Source organism: Budorcas taxicolor, chromosome 7 (genome assembly GCF_023091745.1).
Source record: "Budorcas taxicolor isolate Tak-1 chromosome 7, Takin1.1, whole genome shotgun sequence".
In the NCBI taxonomy this organism is placed as follows: domain Eukaryota; kingdom Metazoa; phylum Chordata; class Mammalia; order Artiodactyla; family Bovidae; genus Budorcas; species Budorcas taxicolor.
In genome coordinates this window covers 62,264,948-62,288,601 of record NC_068916.1, presented here as the reverse complement: position 1 = coordinate 62,288,601, position 23,654 = coordinate 62,264,948, and the positions used below count along the sequence as shown (strand labels likewise).

Here is a 23,654-nt window from a genome sequence, read left to right as displayed (position 1 = left end):
AAATGCTTTTATTACATTAACTTTTTTGGGAGCAATATTTTAGTAGGAATTTAAAATCAAGCTCAGAGTACTAGTGCAGAATGACAGAGTTTTAGACATGAAGTGAGGGGATCCCTTTCACATCTTACCAGTGAAGACACTGAGGCCTCATGACCGACCCTGTGGTGGGGATGGGGGCTCAGAGCACAGTTAGTGCTGCTCCTCTCTTTCTTTGTAGCTGCAAGACCGAGATGTGTGGGAGGCCAAAAGGGGTGGAGAAAGCCACTTTGTTTGGACCTGGAAGCTTCCTTCTCTAAAGAGTCTGGCTGCTTGGACTGCTTTATATTCTAGGCTGTGATAGATCTCTTAACTGAGATGGTTGTGCTGCTATTCTGTCTTCAATAACAGGTTTATGACATTCTCATACCTAACTGAAATAAAATGTGTCATGTGCCAAGTGCCACAGCAGATCAGTTCAAACCACTGGAGGACAGGTTAGTGCCGCAAGGAATCCAAAGGAACTACTCTTTGCACATCTCCGGCCTCTTTCAGGTGGAGCAGCCTCTCCCGGCCTCTCCTTCTACACAAGGTCTGGACATAAGGTGATCTGCTAGGTCTGCATGGCCAAACATATGGGCTGGAAGAAACTACTGTCCCATATGGAACTGTAACAAAATAAGCACCAATCTCTGACATGCATATTCTTCTTTCCTGTCCTCTCCAAAAGTGTGAAATATAGCATCAAAAAAGCAGACATGGTCATCTTTGGCAGATGGGGAAGAGTGGTGAGAAAGTTGAATTCTAAGTGGAAAAGAAAATGAGGCTGAACCAGATTTTCCTGCTCCCCTGGGGATGGAGAGTGAGCAGGTGGAGAGAAAGCTGGGGCGATAATAAGAAAATAGCCCAAATAGCAATAAAACAAGCTGCCATTAAAATTTATGACTGTAAATGAAAACAATCAGTTACATCAAAGATCTAAAATCATATACCAATTAACCTTCGGCCAAAGGATCTGAAGTTACAGAGATAAAAAAACAAAATGAAGTCAGATAAATGCAATTAAGTTGGTGCTACAGTAAAATGCCGCTCCCGAATCCCACAATAACTTCAAAGTCTCCAGGGAAGGCAAGAGAGGCTGAGCACTCAGAGATGAAGGGGTTGCACCCTTTAATAGGATGACAATGCAAAGTCAAGTCACAAGAGATCACAGGAGAAGGGGAAGACAACCCAATGTGCTTAAAGATCAAACGCAGCTCTTATCCTCTGAGCGTCACACTGCAGAAGGGAGGGGAGACCCATAGACAGAGCTAGGAAAAGCGAAGTGAAAACCGAGAGGCATCTAAGGATAGCAGGAGGTCTGTGAGTCAGGACTGTTGGCTGCCGCGGGGTGCAGTGGAGAGGAACCTGGCAGGAAGCGAGACATATGCTACCGGAGGCTGAGCCAATCTTGAGAAGAAAATGGGGCAGTGAGAGGAGCCAGGGCCAGCTCAGGGCCCCAGCTCTTCCAGCAGGGACAACACATGTACACAGACAGCCCTGCTTTCTCTATAGTAACCACTCTGAAACAAAGCCCATTATTTGAGCTATCCCTATCCTTTCTTCTAGTACCCCTTGGATTCAAGAATCTGGGCCTTAGAGTTGACATTATGAACACTGCGCACATGGGTGCTGTCTCCTCAACACTCAGATCTAATTTCTCTGTAGAGGAATTATACATGCTTGATCAAAGCCTCCAGGGTTGCCGGCAAGAAACAGTAAAATCTAGGAGAGTGCAAGCCTCTTATCTTATCACACATTCAGGTGCTTTACTGGAAAGTCATAGCTGTACCCTGCACATTCCTTCCCTTCAATCACTTTGGGGCAGCAGTGGCCTGCAGGCAGTGGGCTATTTTCCAGGCTGGTCTAACGAGATAGCCCAAAGGGCTGTCCAGTGAAGAATATGAGAGGTCAGATTCCTGGTTTCCATCACCTCTCTGGGGCTGGTGAAACCAAGGTGTGCACTCTGCTACCCAGGTCCAGCCTACAAGAACGCCTCAGCAGGCGAGCTCCCCAAGATTAAATAGGAAGGTCTTCAGGTCTCAGCTCCAGTGAGTTCCTTCCATGCAGACCTGGGACACTGAGCTTCCACCCACTGCCCCAGAAGTAACATCAGGAAGGTACCTGTAGGTGGCTGGGGGAGGGCCATCCTGGGATGGGCGCCAGTCTGCTCCGCACATCTACGTAAGTGGAAGGAAAGGATGACAGCCTCTTGTTTGCCCTGCTCTTGCTAACAGTCAACCAATGAAGTCATTTCAAACCTTGCAGACTATGAGTGCATGTTAGACAACTATCACATCATTCATCCCTAAAACACTCCATTCTGGTCCAACGAACAAATATCGTATATTAACACATATGCGTGGAATCTAGAAAGATGGTACTGAGGAACCTATCTGCAGGAAAGGAATGGAGATGCGGAAGTAAGAACAGACCTGTGGACACAGCTAGGGAGGGAGAGAGTGGGACGAATGGAGAGATCAGCATCGACATATATACACCATCATGTGTAAACTGGCTGGTGAGGAGTTGCTATATAACACAGGGAGCCCAGCCTGGTGCTCTGTGATCACCTGAGGGGAGAGGGAGGGGAGGGAGGCTCAAGAGGGACGGGATACATATATAATTATGGTTGATTTGTGTTGTTGCAACCAGAAACCAACACTCCGTTGTAAAACAACTTTCCTCCAATTAAAAAATAACTTTAAAAAACCTATTAAAAGAAATACCAGCTTTACTCCAAATACAGAGGCTTGGACTGCATACTTTAAGGAAAGTTCCGATATGATAAGCAAAGATGTCTCTTTTCCCAAAAACATGAACGTTAAAAAAAAAACAAAAAAACTAACCATGGCCAAAAAGAGACATCTATGATTCAAGCATTTCAATTTGGAAAGAAACTGCAAATCTCTTAAAATTTAAATTAGACATTACAGACCAATATATTCAAGAATTATTTTATCAACTTCACAGGAGCTTCAAAAAAATAATTTATTTTTGAATTATACCAGTTTTAACCAAGAACAAATAAGGTGCTATCTTGTCTCTCAGCTCACACTCCTGGGTATGTGGTCAGAAGAGAGGAATTAAACACAAAGTGATAAAGCAAACACCTAGGGTAGTCAACAGAAATTTTCTATGAAACAGATTTTAGTGAGACCACCATCCGAAAGTATTTAGAATAGTATCAAGCAGTCTCAAAATGCAATCCAAGGAACAGACTGTCACACTGGAAACATGATTATTTGAAATAAACAAAGATACACCTGCTATCAAAGAACTTACAGTACTCATTATGCGTGTGTGTTAAATGGATCTCTTTTAAACTTCTGCCATATTTCAGACAGAATAATAATTGCACCCGTTTACTAAGCATCATGACCACTGCCATTACATTTTAGGCTGTCTCTATAAAGAAATCACCACTCCCATTACTGTATGCTTTAGAGCATACCTATAATCAATTCAGTCCCTCTGCAGACATGCCTCAACTCTGATGCTGAGACAGCGCCCCAAGTTCCCTGCTCACACAACACTGGCTATGACACAAGCCTTCCCTCACTGGGCGCCCTCTGGGGAGAAAACAGACAAGGTAATGATCTTGTCTTCTACTCACATGTCAGACAGACCAGCACGGTGCGCACGGAGAGATCTATCACCAGTTCGCAATGCTCAGGCCCACGGGCCACAAAGAAAGGGATGATGATCTCGGCAGGGACATAGAACTGGAGGGCGTAGGTGAAGAAGATGCCAACGGAGTAGAGCAGCTTAACTGACTGGTAGAGCCTGCAGAGAGAGTCGAGACACACTCAGAGCCAGCTATGCACACTCACACACCCAGCAGTGAGACTGCAAAATGGCCCTGTGGTGATTTGGCCAAATCTCTCCAAGTTATAAACACATGTCTCCTTTGGATGAGCAATTTCAGGTCTAGGGATTTATCCTATAGGTATACTTGTACATGCAAACATAAACTTACAGTAAAAATATGTCACTGCAGCTCTAAGTCTGAAAGATTAAAAAGAGTTCCAATGTTAATCAGGAGGGAATTGGTTAAATAATCATGGCACCCCAATGTGCTCAGGCATGTCTGACTCTTTGTGACCCCATGGATTGTAGCCTGCCAGGTTCCTCTGCCCATGGAATTTTCCAGGCAAGAAACTGGAGTGGGTTGCCATTTTCTACTCCAGGGTATCTTCCCGACTCAGGGATCCAAACCATGTCACTTGCATCTCCTGGATTGGCAGGTGGATTCTTTACTGCTAGCGGCACCTGGGAAAACCGGCATTCCCACAGAAGTGTTAAGAAGTAGGAGAAAGAACTCCGGTGCTGATATGAAACTACCTCCATGACATACAATGAAGTGGAAAAAAGCATGAAGCAGAACAGTGTTGACAGTATGGTACCCACTGTCTAAAATAAAGGAAAAAGAAGGAAAAACACCCCCTTTCAGACACACATACATGTGACATTCCTATATACGCCAAGTATCTTGAGGAGGAAACACAAGAAACTGGCAATGGTCAACCCCGAAATGGAAAATTGTAAAACGGGGGTCCTGAAGAGGCAAGTGGAAACCTAATATTTTCTGTATGCCCTTTGAACATTTGGGATCTTTTCCACAGGCATATAGCCTTTAACAAATAAAAACAGAGACCAACATGACATTGTAAAAATTGAAAAACAAAAACATTTTTAAAAAGCAAGGGAAAAAAGGAGTAAACAGCAGGAAAAAAAATACAATTCAAATGCAACAGGCCTTTTCATATCCTTCCCATCCAACTCAGTGCTCCCTAGAATCAGATGGTGATCACACAGAATGAACACACAGGAACAAAAGCCATCTTTCCATCCCACTAGGGCTGGCTACTATCCTACCACTGCTTCATGGGAGGCTTCTCAGAGAGACTGCTAACCTACCACGGGACACGTCTGTCTTATCCAAGACCTAGGACAGTGAAGAGTAGAAAAAAGATCTGATCAGTAAGTATTCAGATTTGACATGCCCATTAAAGAGAAGGCCATCCTGCCCCTAAGCAAAGTTCCACTTCCAAGAAGACCCTCATGCATTACCAGCAAGAAACTGCAGCCTCCCTCCCTTGCTGGAAATCTTTTAAAAGTGGTGATTATAGGGACTTCCTGGTGATCCAGAGGTTAAGACTTCGCCTTCCAGTGCAGAGGACGTGGGTTCAATCCCTGGTCGGGGAGCTAAGATCCCACATGCCTCAGGGCAAAAAAACCAAAACATAAAACAGAAGCAATATTGTAAAAATTCAATAAAGACTTTTTTTTTAAGTGATTATACTGTTCATGGTGTGCACTGACTTTCTCTGTGGTTGAACTTAACACCTAGAAGATGTTCTAACGCTATAAGCAGGAGAACACCATGGGAGAGACTGAGACTGACAAAAGGTCTTTTGCTCCAAGAATACATAATTAAAAACCCTTTGGGAAAAAACCAGCTAGCAGCTCTATAATTAAACTCAGTGCAGCCCCAAAGCCTTCTGGAGTGCTCAGAAGTCTAGATTCAGGATAGCCACCTGCTGGGACAGCCAAATAAATCATACCCGAAGGGAGGCAGAAAGATTAAGGGAGCTGGGGTGGAAACATCAGAGGAAAGAAGACAGATGCTCGCCTATGGCTTCAGATTATGTCGGCTGCTTCTGCTGCTCCTGATCCATTTATCTTCAGTTATGCTGAGCTACTACTTGACTCTTCTCTTTTGAAAGCGCATGAATATTTGGAAATTGAAAAGCAGGCATTAGAGGGAAAGAGAAAGACTTTTGGGAGAAAACAGCCCACTTCAGGGTTACCACTTGTCTGCTGATCAGGGTGACCAGTATGAAACACTGATCCTACTGAAAAAACATTTTTCTCAATTTCCTCAGTCAGTCCTTGTACAATGCCTCACCCATCAGACCTCTAAAACCAGGCCGACCTGAAAGGTTATTCTGATCCCTAGGGCATTCGACAAGCTTTATAGCATCTGCTCACGGCTACTGTCTGCAATGAAATTTTAATCTTCCAAAAAGAATTGCTGCTTAGGACACACCCTCTGACATTTACCTTGTCAGGAAGGATTTCAGTATGTCTTGGTGTTTCTCTGCAATACAGCAGTCGTGACTTAGGGAAAGTGAGATACAGAAGAGTTCCCAGCCCACAGGGAGAGGCTCCGCCTGCACCTGCACACGGAGCAAGTGGCAGTCTTGGGACAGGCACAGCAGAAGCTGGGGACCAGGCAAGTTTGCCCTACTTTTTCCTGGTGTATCTGGAAAGGTTCGAGGTCCGTGGACTGGATGCTTGACCCTTTCTGGGCTCAGATCTCCTGGGAGAAGTGGCCACCATCAGTCAGTGGATCAATCAATCCACGAGGCATCTGTCTCCATCAGAATGACTCATCCAAAGTATAAAGCTCAGCACCAGCCTACTTCTCCATGGTGACAGTACAGTAGTACCAAGCTCACGCATGTTATTTGATCTGCATGACAATTCTGACGGAAATCACTAGGCTTAGTTCCCAGAAAGGGGAACTGGGGCAGTGGGAAGCTGCGGCCTGTCCAAGGCTATAGACAGCTGGGACATGGCAGACCACCTCTATCCTCTGTGTTCCAGTGGCTTCCTGGAGAGCTCTCCTCATTTATAAATGCCTCGCCGCCTCAGCACTTAGTCCTCCCTTTTCATTCAAAAATTTTTCACTTGGTTTTGACTGTATGCCAGGCATTGTGCCAGGGGGCTGGGGTAAAATGAATGAAGCTTATAATGTAGGGAGAGCACAGCATGGGTAAACAGACAACTACAACACAATGGAATAAGGATTAGGACAGGATCCTCATCGGACCCCGTGGCAGCAGAGAGGAGGGCCACTGACCTAGATTGACGCTTCAGTCGGTGAGACATTAGAGGATTTCTCAAACAGAGTGACTCCCAGCATGAGGCCTCTTCACTGAGAAGGAGCTAGATGGGGGTGGAGCTAGAGCCTGAGTGGCCCTCACTGCATCTCAGGGTTTCCTCTTTGTCGTTAAGAACTAAGGGAAGTGTCTGTGCCCTCCCGACAGGAGACTTCATGACAGGACTGAGGGTTAGATGGCTCCCACCGCAACAGGAGAAGAACAGATTCGAGGGAGAGTCAGACTCAGGCAGGGAGACCAGCCGAAAGGCTTGATGGGCAGCCAAGGAGGATGGTGCTGGCCTGGAGACTGGGGGCAAGAAGGGGCTAAAGTGAAGTGGGCTGATTTAAGAGACAGGAAGGCGGAAATACACACATTATGACCCTCATTGACTTTTTTTAAAAAACCCAGTGCTCCTAGGATTCCTTCCTCCCCTACATACCAGCAGTTGGGCAGGTTGAGGGTTATGCTGCCTTGGATGTTAGCTCCAAATTGCAGGTAACCCAGAATCCCCAGGCTGATGTAGAGGGCAGTGACGACAGTCATTCCCACATAGAGGATGAGAGAAAATTTCTTAGGATCCTTCATTTTGTTTTCAAGGGGTAGAACCTAGGAGAATAGTGAGAGATAAGAAAGCACCATTAATGGTCAACAACAATAATCAAGTAATATTCTCAGAAAAATGTAACCTCTCCTTATTCCCCCAGAATTTCCCCAAAGCACATCTGTTTTTCACTAGACAGACAAATGTAAGCTGTTCATCAGACATTATGCTTGCAAACTCTGGGAGATGGTGAAGGACAGGGATGCTGTAGTCCACGGGGTCGCAAAGAGTTAGACACAACTTAGCAACAACAACAACACTTGCCGAGCTAGAGGAGCTTTGGAGCCTACTTTCTAAGCAGGAAGTCCCAAGAGGTATCGTGGGCAGGCCCGGAAGCCAGGACTCCTGTTGCAGGTTGGCTCTCTGCCTCCTGTGGGTTGGGAGTGCTTTTTGCACCTTGAATGCAGGTGCACAGCTCCCAACAGGCCCTCTTGCATCATGCCCACTCAGCATGAAGAGGAAGAGACCCAGCGGTGGCCCAGGCCAACTGTACCTCGACTGAGATCATGGCTCTGCTAACCTGTCATAAGAATGCAAGATGCAGGTCAAGGAAAACTGCCACTCCAGTTCCCAGAAACTGTTTCCTTACCTCAAAAGGGGTGGGCACTAGCAGTAACAAGTGAAACCTCCAACTTAGAGAAACTGAGGTACTAGGGGTGGCATGACTTAATACAAGATCCCGGAGGCTGAAGTCTGTGGAGATGTATAACAAAACCCAGTTTTCAGACTCCTATTTCAAACCACTGACCCTGCAGCCTCCTCCCTCACAGCAGAGGATTTTAACATTTGCTAAAGCCAAGGAAAGGCCTCTTATTTGCAGTTTTTTAATACTTAAAATTTTATTATGAAAAAGTTTTAAAAAATTCTATTGAAGTATGGTTGATTTACAATGTTGTGTTTAACTTCTGCTGAACAGTCATGTGACTCAGTTATACATATACATATTCCTTTTTGCAACCTTTTCCATTATGGTTTATTACAGGATATACTTCCCTGTGCTATACAGTAGGACCTTGTTGTTTATCCATCCTACACATTATAATTTGCATCTGCTAATTCCAAACTCCCCATTTCCCCCACCCGCCACCTACACCACCCCCGGTAACCATAAGTCTGTTCTAACTGTGAGTCTGTTTTTGTTTCATAGATATGTTCGTTTTAGATTCCATATGTAAGTATCTTTCTGACTAACTTCACCTAGTATCATAATTTCTAGTTGCATCCATGTTGCTGCAAATGGCATTATTTCATTATTTTTAATGGCTAAATAATATCCCTGTGCGTGTTTATGTGTGTGTGTATTCATTATCCATTCATCAGTTGATGGACACAGGTTGCTTACATATCTTGGCTATTGTGAATAGTGCTGCTATGAACATAGGGGTGCATGTATTTTTCTCAAATTAGAGTTTTGCCTGGGTATATATGACATGTATAACCCATGACTGGGACTATTAGATCATATGGCAACTCTGTTTTTAGTTTTTTGAGGAACCTCCATATTATTACGAAAGGCATTTTATGAAGAATGGTTCATACAGGGAACAGGGAAAAGACCAAATGTGACTATGACTACCTTCATGATCTGCTATCAACCGCACCTGGCTGGGCTGCTGCAGGAAAAGCAACTTAGGGAAACATCTAACTGGCCCCTTCCTCTGTCTTTGATCTTGTCATTAGGCCCATTTTCCACGAGGGCCTCTGGCCACCAGACAGAGCACGTCTCAGCCAGACACACCAGCAGACAGCAGACACCATGAGCCTGTTGTTGGCCCACAGCTACGGGGTACATCACAGCTGTGCATCTCCAACCGACCTGCAGCATCCCCCACACCAGATCAAGGGGCTCAAGCTTCAGTTGATCCACAATCCAACAAGAAACAGCTTCTAAGCTTTCCTTTGGTTTCTTTCTATGGGGAGTCTTGGGAGCCGGAAGGCAGGGAACCCATCTCCTCCAGGCCAGCCAGTCTGGACCAGGGGTGCAGAAACACAGAGAGCACGGGAAAGCTCAGTGAGCCAAGAGCTTTTCCTGGTCACGCTCAACAACCCTCAGATCCGGCCTAAGAGTCAAAACAGCCATATCTCTATTTTAAAAAGAGGAAACATGGACCAATCATGAATTAACAGATAATGACAGTAACAGAATGACTCTCCATCTGAGCCGCTGCTGATGAAATGAAGCAAAGAACAACTTCTGGCCTGTGCTGTTAGGGAGAGCTGATAAATTCAGCACAATGTTCCTTAAGAACACAGGGTCCCCAGGCATCTTTCCACATTCACTCAGCCTCTTCTTTCCAGATCTGAGTGCTTCAGAGCTCTTTATCCTACTGTAATATGGGGCCCTTCAGGCCTCTGCCTAAGCAACAAGGAAACCATATATGTTTGTGAATCAAGGTGAGATGTTCTTCTTGGGCAATGAGAAGCCCCAAGAGCAAGCACCAGGGAAGGTTTAAAACCTCAGAACAGTCACATACACATGATCACTCAAAAAGTCTCTCCCATGGTGTTAAGAGTCTTATTAACATGTTCTATTGACACCATCAGGGCAATTCCTCAAATTGTGACAAAAAATGTCCACCTCTGAGGTTTTCTTAAAAGTGTATAAGGATGCTCACCTTATATACTTTAAAGAAAACCTAGACGGTACAACTGAATGAGAAGGAAGTCCAAATGGGAGGGTATATGTATATGTATAGCTGATTCACTTTGCTGTTTGGCAAAAATTAGCACAACATTGTAAAGCTCCAATGAAAATTAATTTTTAAAAAGTGTGTAAGGTGATAGGGCAATCAAATAGGGACAAAAAGATACTCCATGAAAGGAGAACTGTCTTCCCATTTCCTAAGCCCTATGCTAATAGCTTTCTTCAGAAAAGAAATCTGGACCTTTATTATGAAAAACACAAGTAAAAATCTAATTAGGTACACCCGAGGGACAGATTCCTCTCTTTAGGGGAAATTGGTGAAATAGCAGCAATGATGGAGAAGCTGAGCTAAGAGTGAAGGCTATTGGTTACAGCTCAACAAAGTTTCAGGGCAGAGAATTCACTCATATGTTTTTTGATTTTATGATAATATCAATACTATTATTAATGAAAATAAAAATTATTGAATGCTCACCAAATGTCAGGGATTATGTGAAGTACTTTAGACATGTCTCATTTAATCCTAAAAACTATTAACACTAGGCTCCCTTTTCAGAAGCATACAATGAAGAATCCAAGAAGGCAAGACCTTGCACAAGGTCACATAGGTACTCTTTGGCAGAGTTGAGCCTAACCCCAAATTGATCCAGCTCTAGACCCTGCATTCAGAATTGTTACCCACCACTGCTTATTGCACGCACAGGAGATGAGTGTGCAAGAGAGAGGCTTGAAGGCAAACAAAAACTGGAGCTAGGAAACTTCAGTGGAGTCTCTGAAATGCTGTTCATTAAACGGCCAATAAACCTTAAAGGTAATTTCTAGGAGCATTTCCTCAGCATTCCTTAAAACGGACCTTAAGGACACCAAGGGCACCAGAGAATCACGATGCATCTCTTACCATCCCGATGCCTTCAAATGCAAAAATGGCCGTGCCAAAGAACAGAGGGTAGGTCTTCCAGGAAGCCACCAAGGGGAGGTGGCTGGGGTCTGGGATATTCTGAAAGAGAGAAACCAAAATAGAGCAAAGGCTATACACAAATTCATGATTTCAACCCCAGCATCAGACAGGTCAAACTTTTCCTAAATCTAAGATTCTCTTAAGGGAAAAAGTATGACACTATGACATCGGAGAGATAATTTGGGGTTGTATATAGCCTTTCTATTTTTTCCTTCAAGCCAAGAAAAGTCTACTTGCTTTGGGGAAACTCAAATTTTAGAGACTATATAAAAAGAATCACACTCTTTCACTAGGTGTTCCCATCTCCAGAAACATAATCTGACAAGGAAAAGATGATTAAAATATGAAGAAAATTGAGCAAAGCCTTTGAATGGTAAGCAGCAGCAAGCCTAAATGTTCCTGAACATCTGTCCTGTTAGTGTACTGCACATCAACTAAACCACACTACTGCCCTATTTCAAAAAGTACAAAGTGGGATAAGCAGTACATGAAAAACTGCTAATGACATAATAGAAAATATTTTTAAAATCTATATATTTACTATGATACAATTACATAAACATTCTACACAGATACAGCTGGAAGAAAAAGTGGTAGGTTTTTAGATGAGTATTTTTCTCTTTCATCTCTACTCTCCTCTCTTTCTTTTTTCAAAAATTCAGTGAATCAGTACTTGGAAAATATTATTGACAGGCACACGACAGCACAAAGGGGGGAAAATAGCAAAAACAGCATTTTAAAAAGAAGGCAAACAAAAACCAAGGCCATTGATAACGGCAGGTACAATGTACCTAGATGGCTGACCAATGGCAAGATTCCCCAGTGATGGCTGGTATTGACGGAGCAGGACTCAAGAGACAAAAGCTGCCATTCTTTCAGAATTTGACTTTTAGATTTAAAAATGTCTTTAAAACTGCCTTTTACAATAATTAAAGCTGATTTAACTATAGAGGTATCTAGATAAATATGGAGCCTGTTCTAATAGTGTGGCAGAATAACATCAGAGAACAGAAAAGAGACCTACTATTAATCTCTATAGTAGGTTTCTCTTTGAAAGATTTCAAAGCGATTACATTGATCCTATAGTCTCCTTAAAATATGAAGAATTTTTAAAATGCTTTCTTTTCCGAGCCCCTGCTAAGAAACCAGTTAGATCTCTTTATGAGAACCACTGCAGTTCCTCAGTGAAGCTGAGACTAGTAAAGATTTTTTTTTTTTTATGAAATAGGATGTGAGATTGTCGTTTAATTCCCTGAGTCATAGTATAACTAGAGTTTCTGGAAACTGCCCAGGGTCATACATTGGGCTGAGACATCACAGAGGGAATTTCAAATTACACGTCTGGGGATACTGGTGTGAATGAGACCAGCAGAAAAAATTTATTATTTCACATACTTAATGATGGCTACTGCCTTATACCCCAACCAATTAAATGGAAAAACTTTTAATTTGCAAAAAACGTACAAATTAAAATCAGGTCATTTTCAACATATTATCTCCTCATTTGCACCACATTATCATGTAACTATAACAGCTTTTTGAGAAAAGGCTGTTAAATGTACATTAGGATTCCTGGATGTACTCCAATTTTAGGAACATTATTAACTGCGAAAAAATATATCTCAGAATTAAGGATATCGGTGGTGGTCCAGTGGTTAGGACTCCACACTCTCACTGCCGAGGGAATGGGTCCGATCCCTTGAGCTGCCAGGTACTGCCATAATAAATAAATAAATTAATTAATTAATAAATAAGGACATGCACTGGGAGCCCAAACATTTACTGGGACTCTGCTCAGAACTGTGCCATTTGTCATGCACGTGATAAAGAGACCTGCTCAGGTAGAAGGAGTCAAGCGACTCCCTCCAATGGTGTGAGTCTGAGGAGCAAGGGCACCAGCCACGCACAGGCTCAAGGTCAGGAGAAAATTCAGGAACTTTGGACACTGGGGGATTTATCAGGACAAAGAGGGAAAGATACCAAGAGGGGACAGCAGTAAGAGCAGCGACAAAGACAACCAGAAGGACAGCTTTAGCCATGTGCCACGTCAACAAGAAGCTGCTGGCCACCCAGCCAGACCACATTCTCCCCTCTCCAGCCCTGATAGAGAGCACTCCCGGGTCACAACACTCCTCCCCACTGAGCCCAGAGGCAGGCTCAGAATCGCTCTTGGGCCTCAGCAGGGCTGCCTTGTCCGAAAGCGCAGGTTGTACTAAGCACAGACAGACCTCTGGACAGACACTTCTCTCAGCTGGGACTGAGATGCTATGGACCCTGTACTTCCATCCCTGTCCTCCAATCACAATGACCAGCCCAGCTATCTGCAGTGGTATGAAATTAAATGTGGTGTCTACGTGAATTGGCCTCACTTCCTGTGTCTTTGAAAATGTTCGCTGCAGCATGTCCTAAGCGCCGACTGAGATCTCTAATCATAAAATTAAATCATACATTTATTTATGTTTCCTTGTGTTATGAATGGGCCAAAGATAGGGGAAGAAACTCTACGGTCATGCATGTGTTCACAGGTCCTCCTTCCAGTCCATTAAAAAAATTAGAACACAGAAAGCTGTCTATTTTATGCTTCAGAAAACAGTTCTACAGGAGAAGAGTCCGTATGTGCCACCCACCTGAAGGAAAAAACAGAGAATGCTCACTGACCACAGTGTTTATCTAAATTCATTATGTCATTTCCTCAGTATACAAAGGCATTGCATTTTATACCCCACTGTTTTCCTGGGAACCTCATCAGTGGGTATCTGGGTCACTGTTATGCAGACTGTGAAAATGAGGTAACGTTCACCTGTCAGACTGGCCCAAATTAAAAAGATTGATACATCCAGTGTGGCTAGCATGGGATGCTTACGAACTGTGGAAAGGAATCTGTAAAACTGGTAAATGGCTTTTGGAAAAAGCAACTTGGCAGTATAAAAATTCTAAAGTGTATACTCTCCAGCAAGTGTACCTCCAGCTCCTCTGTATGCATATATTATATAAATACATGAAAAAGTATTTATACGTGTTCACAAAAAGATAAGCATAAGGATACTATCATAATACTGAAATAACACTGAGGTGATGCATGAGTTGACAGGCCACTGACTGGGGACTGGTTAAATAAACTACAAAGCTATGTATGGCACATTCATTCTCTGAGATACTATTTAATAATTTTTTAAAAAGAGTTAAAAACAGATATATCAACATGGAAAGCTTTCTGAGGCACTGTTGAAGAAAAAAATGAAGGTAGATAAACACTATATATAATAACTTTTAGAATTATGTTAAAAAACACAACACCAATTTTTGTTTTCTATATTTCTCTACATAGGAATACAATATGTAAACCCATTCAAAGGACCTAGAAACACGTAGCGAGTCCCAGAGTGGAGGAGATTCAGGGTGGGGACATGCTGCTCATAGGTACTTGTGTTGTCTGTATTTTAATGAGCATGTATTGATAAGTTGTTTGGGAAATTACATTCAATATCAGGAGATGATGAAGGACAAGGTATCCTGGAGTGCTGCAGTCCATGGGGTCACAAAGAGTTGGACACAACCTGGCGACTAAACAAACAAAAATCTTTCTTTAAAGGTATCCTTTTAAAGGGTGGTGGGGGAGGGACAGTCAGGGAGTTTGGGACTGACAGGTACACAATGCTATATTTAAAGTGGATAACCAATAAGAACCTACTGTACAGCACAGGGAACTCTGCTCAATAGGATATAACAACCTAAATGGGAGAAGACTTTGAAAAAGAATACACATGTGTATATATAACTGAATCACTTTGCTGTACATCTGAAACTAACACAACACTGCTAATCAACCATACTCCAATATAAAATACAAAGTTAAAAAAATAAAATAGAAGGGAAACATGGAAATAAAAATAAGATCCTCAGCCTGATCTTCTACCCATTTATATACAGATGTCCTCTCCTGCACCACCCCACTGACCTAACCACATGGGCTACATGAGGGGGAATGATCACCGGATTTAGGATTCTGACAAATAAACACAAAACTGGAGTGGTAAAATAATAATATAATATTCCTGATTATATTATATCATGATTCTTCTATTACTTAGAATAAAAACATAAATCTTATAATTTAATATTTAAGAGTCATCTTAATATTTTCTCTATTTTCCAATCTTATACAATGATCATATATTATCATCTAACTGGGAAAAAGACTAAACTAGCGATTTCAGTGGGAGTGATTTTGCCCTCCCTGGAGATGCTGGGCAACATCTAGAGACACTTTTGGCTGTCACAACTTGGGGAGCAGTTGCTACTGGCACCTAGTGGGCAGAGACCAGGTTGCTGCCAAACACCCCATGATGCACAGGACAGCCCCCACAATAAAGAGTTATCCGGTCCAGGTGTTAACAGTGCCCATGTTAAGAAGCCCTAATCTAAGTACACTGCTTGTAAGTAACACCCCTATTTATGCTCACTTCCTCACTTTGTATCTCTGATTATTTATAAGACACAGTGAGAAGGCTGGGCTCCTACCTGGACAGTGAACTGGTAGATCATGACCAGGCTGACTGCCATGGTGATATTGGCCAACAGGGAGAAGATGGACAGGGCTCGGAGGTTCCTGACGAACACCAGCAGCACCATGAACGGCAGAAACGTGAGCATGTAGAGTCTCGAGTCCATAGTGGGCGTCAGGATCACTGTCTCGTTGTTGTAGCAGTTGCTGGTGGTCCCATTGGCCATTTCTATCACCTAGAATGAAGGGGACAAACAGAGACAGCCTCTCAGATGACAAAGGCCAGTGACCCTCCCATCAGAAGGGGTTCTAGGCTAAATGCTCAGTGTGTGAACAAAGTCGTATAGGAAGTCAGTGGTCATGGAACCATCTTAAGAGATCTTCCTAATTATCATTAGCAACCCAACTGTCAGAGCTGGGATTGATCACATCGTACCTAAAGACAAGAAAGGACTTTACTGGGGGTCCACTGGTTAATAATTCACCTGCCAACACAGCAGACATGGGTTTGATACCTGGTCCAAGAAGATCCCACATGCCACGGGGGAACGAGACCCATGTGCTGCAACTATTGAGTCTGTGCTCTACAGCCCACGAACCACAACAAGAGAAGCCATCACAATGAGAAGCCCGAACACCACAACTAAAGAACAGCCCCTGCTCACTGCAACTAGAGAAAGCCTGTGCGCAGCAACAAAGACCCAGCACAGCCATAAATAAATAAGTAAATAATAAAAATACAGACAAGAGGACAGCAAGACATCTCGAGGTTTCTCAATGTCCTAGGTCTTTAAATAAAATCAAACGACGCTGACCCTGTTCTATGTAAAGTGTTAAGATCTCAATTCTCATGCTGAACAGAATTGGCTTGGGAGGGATCCTAAACAGAAAGCCCACTCATCTCTTGCCATTCTTTTCACTAGGGCCTACCTGTTTAAAGTTGTCAGCCAGAAAGACAAAATAGATACAACAGAATCCCAGCTGCGTGACGATTAGGAAGAAGTCCACAATGTGCCTGTGGGTGGAGAAGAAAGAAAGATAAAAGATCAAACAACAGAAAGTAAGACAGCCAGAGAGATGGGGGTTTACAGTGCTTCTTCCCAAGTCATTAGAGACCCTTCCCATCAGGTTACAAGGATGAGTGTGCCCTGATAAGAGGAGAAAGTGTGTCACTGGTCTAGAGCCCTGGAAGAAGGTAAGAGAAGTGCTACCTGTGTGGTTCCCAAGAACACCCTCCTGGCTGCATGCCAGGAATGCTACACGCAGTCAGGCAGGCCCGAGACAGTCCTGAGACTGCACTGGCCGGAGTAGAGCACACACATAAGGACCACTGCCCGTCCCTTGGCTACCCCTTCCCTATGGCCCGCCTGTCCCATTTCATCATGTTTGTCCTAAAGCTACAGGGGGCCCTTAGCATAAGAGCCCAAGAAGCGGACCCCTTCACAGTCTCTTTCTATAACTTGGATCAAAAAACCAGCTGACTCTCACATAAGGACATGGAAAGAGATGTATCAAAACCGGCTGTGGTTTAAGCACAGTTACAACAGCAGCTAGTGACAACCTAATAGGTCATCAAAGGGAAAATGCTTAAATTATAGGCCATTTTAGATGGAACAGTACACAGCAAGTAAAAAGAATACGTTAAATCTACGTGTGCCAAAACAGAAATGTCTAAAGACCTTTAAGGGAAAAAAAAAATCCCACTGAGTTTCCAGTCAGAATGCATAGTATGGTAACTAGTGTAAAAAATGTAAGGAATCTGTACATGTTTTTACATACTCAGAAAATTCCAGGAGAATATTCATGCAACCGTGACTATACTTTTACTCTTCACTTTATGTCTTCCTATCTTGTTAAAAAAAGTTGTTGCTGCTGGGGTTTTTTTCACCATGAGCACTCATTAATTTTATTAAAGGAAGGAAGGAAAGGAGGGAGGGAAATAGGGAGGAAGGGAGGAAAGAAAAAGAGGGCAAGGAATTGGGAGAGAGAGAAAGAGAGAAGGAGGAGAGAGAAAAAAACAGAGATGCAGAAAAATAAAGGAGAGAGGAGAAGAAAGACTCAGCCAACAACCAACCAACCAACAGGGGTCACTTGGCAACTTGGCTTCTGCAGGCACAGAAAATGATTTTGCTGAAAGAATTACAGGAACCTGCATCACAGGAGGAAGCTTACTATGTGTGAAGGTAAACGTCTCCCTATGATCACAAAAAGGAGTTTTTCTGGAGAACATTAATATGATTCAATTAAAAAAAAAGGTCGGGGGAACTTCCTTGGTGATCCAGCGGCTAAGAATCTGCTGTGCAATGCAGGGGACTCTGGTTCAATTCCTGGTCAGAGAACTAAGATCCCACGTATCCTAGGGCAACCAGACCCATGCACTGCAATGGAGACCTGCATGCTGCAACTAAGACCCAATGTAGTCAAATAAATGAACATTAAAAAAAAAGGATCCAGCCCTTGATGTTATCAGTTTTCTACATCAAAATGTACCATTGCCTCAAATGGTAAACAAACAGTAGAATACTTCTCTCCAGGTGTCTGAAAAATTACCAGAAGGAGAAATTTCCAAACACCTCCCACGTCAGCTCCTGAAACATCTCTTTCCCTTTAACCCTTTTGCTCTAATTCCCCTCACCTCCCCCTTGAAGCCCTGCTTCTCCTGCCCAGTGCCCGGCCCTGAAAGCACCTATCAAGGGCGCTTCTTACTGGCACAGTGGGCAAGAGCATCTTTGAGGCTCCTCCCCCTCGGGGCCCCTGCGGTGCATTGCTAGTTCCTGATACTCTCTCTACTGGTATACCCTATTCCTGATCTCTCGTTCTCAACAGATCTCCCACATATCTTTCTCCTTCTCCTGGAGAGCCAGGACCATGTACATCCTCCCTACACCTGGAATTGCTTTGTACCACTTACAAGAATGTGTTCAAATGTCTGTTGACCAAAAGAGGGGATAAAATACCATCACTGGTCACAGGCTGTCAAAGCCGGAAGAGCCCTTAGCCACCTTCAGGCCAGTGCCCTTCTGTCTTACCAATGAGGAAACTGAGGCCCAAGGGAGAGGAGTGGTCACACAGCTCAAGGTCACACAAATGACCACTGGCAGAGCTGAGCCCAAGCAATGTTCTTCCCATGAGCTACATGGTCTTCCACCCCTCATCACCCTATCTGAAGACCCCCACACTGGGCAGCCACAGCCGCAAAGAAGGAAACCCATTACCTTCCCCAGTGCGCGTGGTTCCGGAGCCAGGAGACAGGGCTGGCTTCCAGGCCATACATCACCGTATCCCCATAGTCCACGAAAGGCTTGTTCAGTCTGGGAGGAAGCAGGGTGGGGAAGGGCACGGTGTGGGGTCAGACAATGACAATGACAGGACCAACGGAGCTCACGGAGACCTGGGTGGGTTCCCATCTGCCACCCCGGACACACCACCTAGTCCTCGGTCTGATGCTTTCAAGGAGCGTAAGTCTGAAGTCAATGGGACAGTTACTTTCCTTATAATTAAGCAATCATCTGGTAAAATCTTTTCAGTGGGGTGCATATTACAAAGCACATAAAACTAGAATATGGTCTCTGCACACTGGTTGAAGTTAGTGTGGCAGATGACGTACATGTGTGCTCACTCAGTCATGTCCGGCCCTTTGGGACCCCATGGACTGGAGCCCACCAGGCTCCTCTGCCCATGGTATTTTCCAGGCAAGAACACTGGAGTGGGTTGCCACGCCCTCCTTCAGGGGATCTTCCCGACCCAGGGATCTAACCCACGTCTTCTGTGCCTACTCTAGTGGCCGGCGGATTCTTTACCACTGAGCCATCCGGGAAGCCCATGTGACAGGTGACAACAAGCTGAAAAAGGGCACAGAAACTGCCAGAGAAAGGCCATTAACGAGCGGCCACCTTCAGCTAGCACAGAGAGTCGCGAGTGGTGTGCGTTGAGCGCTCACTTCCGGCGCTGGTAACGGAAGCTGGAAGGACAGCCTGTCACTCAAGAGGTGCGTGGAACACTCTCACCTGTAGCAGAAGTGGTGCGCGCACTTCACCAGGATACTCATGCAGTGCACAGCCACGAGGCCGATCACCAACAGGCTGAGGGGACCCATCTGCGGACAGGCGTTGCGGGCCAGGGAGGGAGAGACAGGCAAGCAGGGTTAGAATGGAATCTGCACATGATCAAAACGTGACTAGGGTACCTTCCAATGACAGAACTTCCGGCAGGGCATTCGAGAAACAAACATTCTCACAGCTTAGTTGAGTAGGAAGGGCACCCTCTGAACCTCAGCAGGCCTTCTAGACAATTAATCTCCCTGAGGAGAACGACACAGATTACGCTGTTTCGAGACTGCTGCCTCTCAGCAGAATAGAAGGCTCCTGGGACTGTCTGGGAAGAACCGACAGGCTAAGGGCTGGTGGGAGGGGGCGAGTTCTGTCTAGAGTAACGGCACAGGCCAGTCTTTAGCAGAGGACACGTCCATCCTGAGCTACCTCTAACTTTATTTATTTATTTATTTTTACTTTTCCCATATAATTTTTTTAAGTTAATATGTTGTATTTTCATTTTTATTCAGTGAAGAATCCCGCCCCCCCCCCCCCCCCCCCCCCGCCCCGCCCTCAAGCCATGTAGGATCTTAGCTCCCAGTCAGGGTTTGAACCAGTGCCCCCTGCAGTGCTGCAGTGGAAGCACAGAGTCTTAACCAATGGACTGCCAGGAAATCCCTTATCTCCAACTTTAAAAGAAAGCAAAATGGCTCTGGACAGGCAGACTATCAGGGGGAGAATCAAGAAAGGGAAAAAATAAGATTTTCAGAGTTGTCCATCTAAGAGCAGGGCATGGAAAGACTATGGAAAATGGACAGAATTCTGTTATTCTTTAGTTAATATTATTGATGGAAATGGCCAGGACCTCCTCCTTACCTCAAGTAGCCTCCATGAGGGCAGGGATCTTTGTTTGTTTCACTCACTAATAATAGTCTTAAGAATCTAGAACAGTGCCTGGCACACAGCAGATCTTCAAAATATACCTTTAGATGAATAAACCTGAACTCTGCTTTTTCTCAACTGCATTTGAAAAAGAAAAGCTTCCCATTTCAAAATGTTTTATATGAAGTAAATTAAACACACACAGATGCACCATCTCCTAAAATCTGTCACAATACTTCCTTGCACCGATGCAGACCCTTACCAAGATGCCTGCATTTTTCACCGCCAGAGGCAACCCCAGGAGTCCTGTGCCAATGTTGCTTTTTAGCAGGTGGATCAGGGTCTGGAACCATCTGAAATGGGAATAAGGCAGAAAAGGGCAGGTTAACAATAACAAGAGGTAACATTTATTGAGTACTTACCATTGAGCTAAGTGCCTTCATGAATCATCTCATTCAATTTCCAGCATGGCAGGCATATTCTTTACCACTGAGCCACCAGGGAAGCCCAGAATAACACCATGAGATAGGTATTAACTTCATTTTACACAGGATAAAGCCACTTGTTCAAGGTCACACACCTGAGTGTGAACCTGGATGCAAACCCAGGCTGTCTAGCCCCCGAGCCCATTCTCCTAGTCACTGGGCTATAATGTCCATTCCCCGAGGCATCTCTGAGTTCACCTTGCTTAGAGATTAGACCAGAGGGACAGTATGGTGTCGCTCCTGGTGTATTGGTTTTCACCCTGGAACTTTCCACTATAAAGACTCAGATCCAGAATTGCAACAGAGGATTCCAAGCATAACTGTGAAGGACAGACACACTGCTGTGAGTAAAGAACTGGGGAAATAACAAAATAGAAGCCCAAAATCCCTATCAGAAAGTTTTATGTAACGTGAACAGAGTAAAAGTCATATGGTCCCACAGTCCCTGGTGTATTGTGTATTAAAAAAAAAAAAGTCAAATGCCATAGAGTCCTAAGACTGGAGAAGCCCTCTTCAGACAGTCACCTAATTTATCCTTCTGCCCTGAGAAGTCCCTCTCAAGCTGCAAGTGGAAAGCCTCTCATGTGTCATTATTTTCTCACTCAACAAACATCATCTATAACGTGTAAAACACTGTGTTAATGCAATGGTGGAAACTGCATGGATCAGACATGAACTTTAGTCTCTAGAAACTAATAAAGTCTGCAGGAAAATAAGGCAGACACATGAGAAAGATCAAACATGGTACCACTTTGCCCCAGACTTCCTCAGGATTTGGTCCCTGGCACTGCCTGGAAATTCTTCTCCACATATAACCTACATACCTCCTAAACGATGCTTCCACACGTCTTCCAAACTGCAATTTAGTAGAAACTGAATGCAAATCATGTTATCTTGTGGTGGTGGTTTAGTCACTAAGTTGTGTCTGACCCTTGTGACCCCATGGACTGTAGCCCGCCAGGGAGCTCTGGCCATGGGATTTCCTAGGCAAGAACACTGGAGTGGGTTGCTATTTCCTTCTCCAAGGGATCTTCCCAACACAGGGATTAAACCAGGGTCTCCTGAATTACAGGCGAATTCTTTTCCATTGAGCCAACGGGGAAGCCCATTAACTTGTAAGAACCATAATAAATAAGACCTGTCTACACTCTCTGGAAAGGAATTTTACTCTCGGTAACCTTTCTCCCTCCAGCTCCAGGAAAAAAATCTCTTGACCTTCCTACTGTCCCCAAGTTTCTCATGCAAGATCAAGAAAACTGCTTCAAGTCTTAACAAGAAGAGGCAAGTGCTCTCCTGGACGAAACTAAGAGATGGCAAGGGTCCAGGGGTGACTCCTCTATTATCAAGGGCCAGTGACTAGGAGATAATGGGCAGAATGATGGACCAGTCAAATTTCCATCTTGGCAAATGTTTAATCCACTTAAAGGCAAAGGTAAGCACTTCACCAAAACTACCTGCCTACTGGAGGCCTCCCCAAAACACCTCTGGGCTGGGTGTCATAGGAGATCAGATCCCTCCAGCCCTGATTCTGCCATTAATTCATTATGAAAATTCCCTTCCTTCCTCTGGGCCTATCATCTCATATGAGAGGACTGGACCAGAACAGCATACTTCAACTCTGAAACAGTAGGGCTCTAAGCAATTGACCAAAATTATTCTTTGTTAAAATAATCAGTGTATTTATTTTTGGTGGTGCTAGGTCTTCGTTGAGGTGCTCGGGCTTTCTCTAGTTGCGGAGAGGGGGGCTACTCTTCATTGTGGTGCATAGGCTTTTCATTGCAGTGGCTTCTCCTAAGCTTTTCACCAATGGCCACGAGCTGGGATTACCCACAACCATACGAGTTATCACAGTATCAGTTCCATGGACTAGAGAATCTTAACTATGGGGGTAAGAGGGAAAAATAAGCCTAGCAAATCATAGTTCTTATACTTTTTTGGCCTTAGGACCCTTTTACATACTTATAAATTATTGAGGATCCCACATAGTTTTTGCTTATATGGATTATATCTGCTGATATATATATGTATATATACACATATATATATTTTATAAATTAAACCAAGAAACTTAAAAATATATATTAATTTAAAATAACAATAAACTTACTACATGTTAATAACCAATTTTTAACAAAAAGTAACTCTATTTTCCAAAAAAATAAAATGTGAGAAGTGCACTATCTTACTTGTTTTACAAATCTCTTTAATGTCTTATTTGATACCTGGATTATCTTCTGCATTCAACCTCTTGTGATACATTGCTTTGATGGAAGTCCCTGAAGAAAATCTGCCCTCACATAGATATGTAGTTAGAATGTATCTGAATAGCCTGTTCAGGCTACTGTGATATTTTTTATTTGATACTACATCAAAACTGGACACACACAGGTTTTAGGAGTTAGTTGTAATGTGGAATCTGACCTTTTCGTACTCTACTATGTGAAAATACACTGGCAATCTTGCTCCTTGAATAGATCTTTTACTCACACACAATTTCCCAACATCACACTTTGGCCATATGGGAGATACTGGTTCCCTGAGCTACATGGATCTTTCAAATGCTGGCACATTTCATTATACGACATTAAAAAAAATCACATTCATTAGTATCATACCTAATCTCATTAGACAAGTCTTTAGGTAA

The 23,654-nt window shown here is 43.7% G+C and overlaps 1 protein-coding gene across 1 annotated transcript in view; it reads right to left on the bottom strand.

The window, feature by feature from the left end:
* The window catches only part of SLC36A1 (solute carrier family 36 member 1), a 44,354-nt gene that overhangs the window by 5,541 nt on the left and 15,159 nt on the right, over positions 1 to 23,654 (bottom strand). Inside the window, exons 3-10 of the mRNA XM_052642858.1 lie at positions 20,788 to 20,878; positions 19,620 to 19,708; positions 18,828 to 18,923; positions 16,543 to 16,627; positions 15,630 to 15,848; positions 11,049 to 11,147; positions 7,345 to 7,511; positions 3,632 to 3,801 (exon numbers count right to left, since the gene is read on the bottom strand). Coding sequence (XP_052498818.1) covers positions 3,632 to 3,801; positions 7,345 to 7,511; positions 11,049 to 11,147; positions 15,630 to 15,848; positions 16,543 to 16,627; positions 18,828 to 18,923; positions 19,620 to 19,708; positions 20,788 to 20,878 — 1,016 coding nt within the window. The remainder of the gene's footprint in view (positions 1 to 3,631; positions 3,802 to 7,344; positions 7,512 to 11,048; positions 11,148 to 15,629; positions 15,849 to 16,542; positions 16,628 to 18,827; positions 18,924 to 19,619; positions 19,709 to 20,787; positions 20,879 to 23,654) is intronic.